Raw genomic sequence first — 3,403 nt, forward strand, 5'->3', positions numbered from 1 at the left:
CCCCCCCCCCCCCCGCCCCCCCCGGCGTGCCCGACACTCGATCCACGCGCTCCCAGGTCACCAGCGGCGTGGATGTCCTCGTCACCGAGGCCGGCAGCACCATGCTCTACATGGCCGGTGCCAAGTGGAAGCGCAGCGAGCGCCCCTTCCTGGCGGTTCTGTCGCGCCTGGGCCGGCCAGCCGACGACCCGGGGTTCGAGTATTTCTTTGTTTCGCCGGCCTTCGAGCATGACAAGGCATCCGAAGTGGTCAAGGGCGCGGCGTTGGTTTACTACCAGGAGGACGAGTCGCCCTATCTGGCCCTGGCCCGGCACTTGGGCCTGGACCCGGATGCCGCCGACCCGCCGACCGCCGCCGCTCGGATCCAAGTCGACCGTGACACGCGGGGGTTCGTCTATTTCGGCATCGCCGGGGCCCTTGCCCCGGGCCATGAGCTGGTTTCGGACACCGGGCTGGTTCGCGCCGTGCGTGGCGTCAAGTCCAAGGCCGAGGTGGACATCATGCGCTGCGCCAATCTGGCCACCAAGGCCGCCATTCGCGCCGTACTGGAGGACGTCACGGCCGGGACCACGCAGGCCGAGGTGTCGGCCGAGATCGCCGGCGCCCTGTCGGCTGCCGGCCTGACCAACACCTGGTCGATTGCCCTTTATGGCCCGAATGCCGCGGCCCCGCATGGCATCACCGGCAATGCCGGGCTCAAGCTCACTCGCGGCATGATGATCCTGCTGGACGCCGGTGGCGATCTTCTTGGCTACCAGTCGGACATCACTCGCACGGTTCGCTGGCCGCTCGGGACCCTGACCAGCGATGATGGCCCGGAGCATTACGACCGGTCGACGCTCATCTGGAACACCGTGCGCCAGGCGCACGAGGCCGCCGTCCGGGCCATCCGCCCGGGCGTTCGGGCCACCGACATTGACGCGGCCGCGCGTGATGTGGTCGAGGCCGCTGGCTTCGGCTCCGACTATGAGACCTTCACCCACCGCCTGGGCCATGGAATTGGCATCGACGGCCATGAGGATCCGTACATGAATCGCGGCAATGAGGAGGAGATCCGCGTGGGGCACTGTTTCTCCGTCGAGCCAGGTCTTTACCTTCGTGATGAGGTTCGTACCTGGTCCATGTCTTGCGTCTTTCTCTCTCTCTCTCTCTCTCTCTCTATCTGTTTCTCTATCTGTTTCTCTCCCCTCACTCATGCGCATCTAACGCATTATGCCTTTTGCTCGCTCCTCTCTCTCTCTCTCTCTCTCTCTCTCTCCCCGCTTTTTCCTGGTGCAGACCGGCGTCCGCATTGAGGACATTGTCTGTGTCGTCAGTGAGACCGCTCCTTACATCGAGCTCTTCGGTGCCACCTCCGACGACGTGCTCAACCCTTTGGCCCTTCACTAGAAGAACAGAGGACGCCGCGAGAGCCAGCAGGCCCGCCAAAGGCATCCCCCTGACGCCATATCGCCCGGCAGCTGGGCCGAGGACGCTACGCACTTGAATACACCACCACAGCCGGGTGCCTATTTTCCCCAAAATACATGAAAGGCCGCCCGACGGGACGCACCACGGGGGGGGGGGGGGGGGGCCCGGAAGAGGCCGTCTTCCCTATGTCTCCACCCTGGACGCGCTTGGGGGCAATCTGTCCACGTTTCCTCCGGGGGCATGCACACTCTCTCTCTCTCTCTCTCTCTCTCTCTCTCTCTCTCTCTCTGGGGGGCGTGTGCCTGCGCTCTGCCGCCTGGCGGTGCCCCGCCCCCCCGGTCGGTAGAAACACCCCAAGCTAGGAGATCGGACATTCTGAAGGGCATAGCTCAGAACATCAGGAGAAATGCCACACAGATCACATGGTCCCCGGGGCGGGGCGAATCGGCCTCTGCGAACAGCGGCACCCGCCGACTTCGGGGCGGCCGGTCTGCCAGCAGTTGCCATAACCAGCGGGCAGCGGGAGGGGCGCTTGTTTTTTCCCTCCCCAGGTCCGCCTGCGGGGGGCTTCGGGCACCCAGGGTGGGCACCTGGCCGGCCGGGGGTGTCGGAGTGCCACCTCACTGGGGGAGGGGCGGGGGGGGTCTGGGTGCGCTCCCCCCCCCCCCCCCAGGCCGGCCCCATTTTCCCTTCCTCTCGGACTCCCAGGTTCGCGGGACAAGGGGCGAAGGGGTCGGTGGGTTCGGGGCCGGGGCCGGGGTCGGGGCCGGGGCGTTCACTCTGCCACACATCCCGGTGGGGGGCCCTTTGCTTGGGGGGGGGGGGGGCATTCTGGTGCTTGCTCTCTGGCCTGTTCATCTCCCCTTCCCCGGTCTCCGGCCTTGCATCGCCCCGGTTGCGCCGAGTGTGTCCTGGACGGGGGGCAAGGCGCCCCCGAGGGGCAGCCGGCTGGGGGCCAATCAAACTTGCAGATCGGCAGGGCTGCGGTGCACGGGCCCGGAGACCCGCCTGAGACCCAGGCTGTTGCGGAATGAGGCCCGGGCGGGGGCGATGCGAAAATACGGCCTTCGCGAGGTCCTCCCGTTCGGCCTCCGTCGGCGGGAATGCCCCCCCCCCCCCCCCCCCGGACAGGATGGTCGGCGGGTCGGATAGTGCTTTCGCTCCGGTTCCGGCTCCGACTCCGGCGCCCCGGCCTTTGGCCCCTGTGCTCGCGCACGCCCATTTGCCCTTTTTCCCCGCCCCCCCCCCCCTCCCCCCGCAAAGTCCTTCGTGCGCAGGGATGGGGCGAAAAACAAAAAAACACCACGACCCCGCACATCGGGCAGAGTATTTGGACCTGGGGGAGCATGCACGAGATGAGCGGGATGAGCGTGTGCACGGGCCAGGCCGCGGGAAGGGGGACAAAGAGAGACATGTGTTTTCCCGACTGCGCTGCCTCCCGGGGCGCTGGCCTCCTTGGGGAGGATTGTTGTTGTTTTTTTCCTCGCCCCCTGCCCTGTCCTTCCACGGCTCAGCCGCAACGGCCAGGAGTGTCCCGACAAATCCAGATACACAAATAGACGCCCAGTCAACCGGCCAGCCGGCCGGACAAGTACGCTCACATGCTCACGCTCGCCAGGGATTAAGAGCTTCGGTATTTGCCTCGGGGGGGGGCGGGGCAAGTGGGCAGGGGCCGAGGACTCGCGAGAAAAAAAGGGGCAGGAATGTCCCCTTTTCTCCCTGGTGTGCCTGTGCTGCGTACGAGGGCGCGTCCCCCCCCCCCCCCCACACCCCATGCCTGGCGATGCCCACTGGAAGGCTCGCCGGCCCTGGTCCCCGTGCTTGGGAGGAGTCCTATTGAGAGCGCACCGGTCTGGTCTTCACCCCGCGGGTGGCCTCCCTACCTCATCGTCCCCCTCCTCCCCTGCAGCTCTCGCCCCTCCTCGCCTCCGCTCTCCCTCCCCCCTCTTCCAACCCGGGCCTCCCCCCCCCCCTCCGGCGCCCAGGCTCCCGC

At 67.1% G+C, this 3,403-nt stretch overlaps 1 protein-coding gene across 1 annotated transcript in view; it reads left to right on the forward strand.

Moving 5' to 3' along the window:
* Positions 1–1,511, forward strand: part of H696_02320 (hypothetical protein) — a 1,969-nt gene extending 458 nt beyond the window's left edge. The window contains exons 2-3 of the mRNA XM_009496216.1: positions 57–1,106; positions 1,279–1,511. Coding sequence (XP_009494491.1) covers positions 57–1,106; positions 1,279–1,389 — 1,161 coding nt within the window. The 3' untranslated portion in view covers positions 1,390–1,511. The remainder of the gene's footprint in view (positions 1–56; positions 1,107–1,278) is intronic.
* The last annotated feature ends 1,892 nt before the right edge of the window (positions 1,512–3,403 follow it).

This window comes from Fonticula alba (assembly GCF_000388065.1).
Source record: "Fonticula alba strain ATCC 38817 unplaced genomic scaffold supercont2.3, whole genome shotgun sequence".
Lineage (NCBI taxonomy): Eukaryota > Rotosphaerida > Fonticulaceae > Fonticula > Fonticula alba.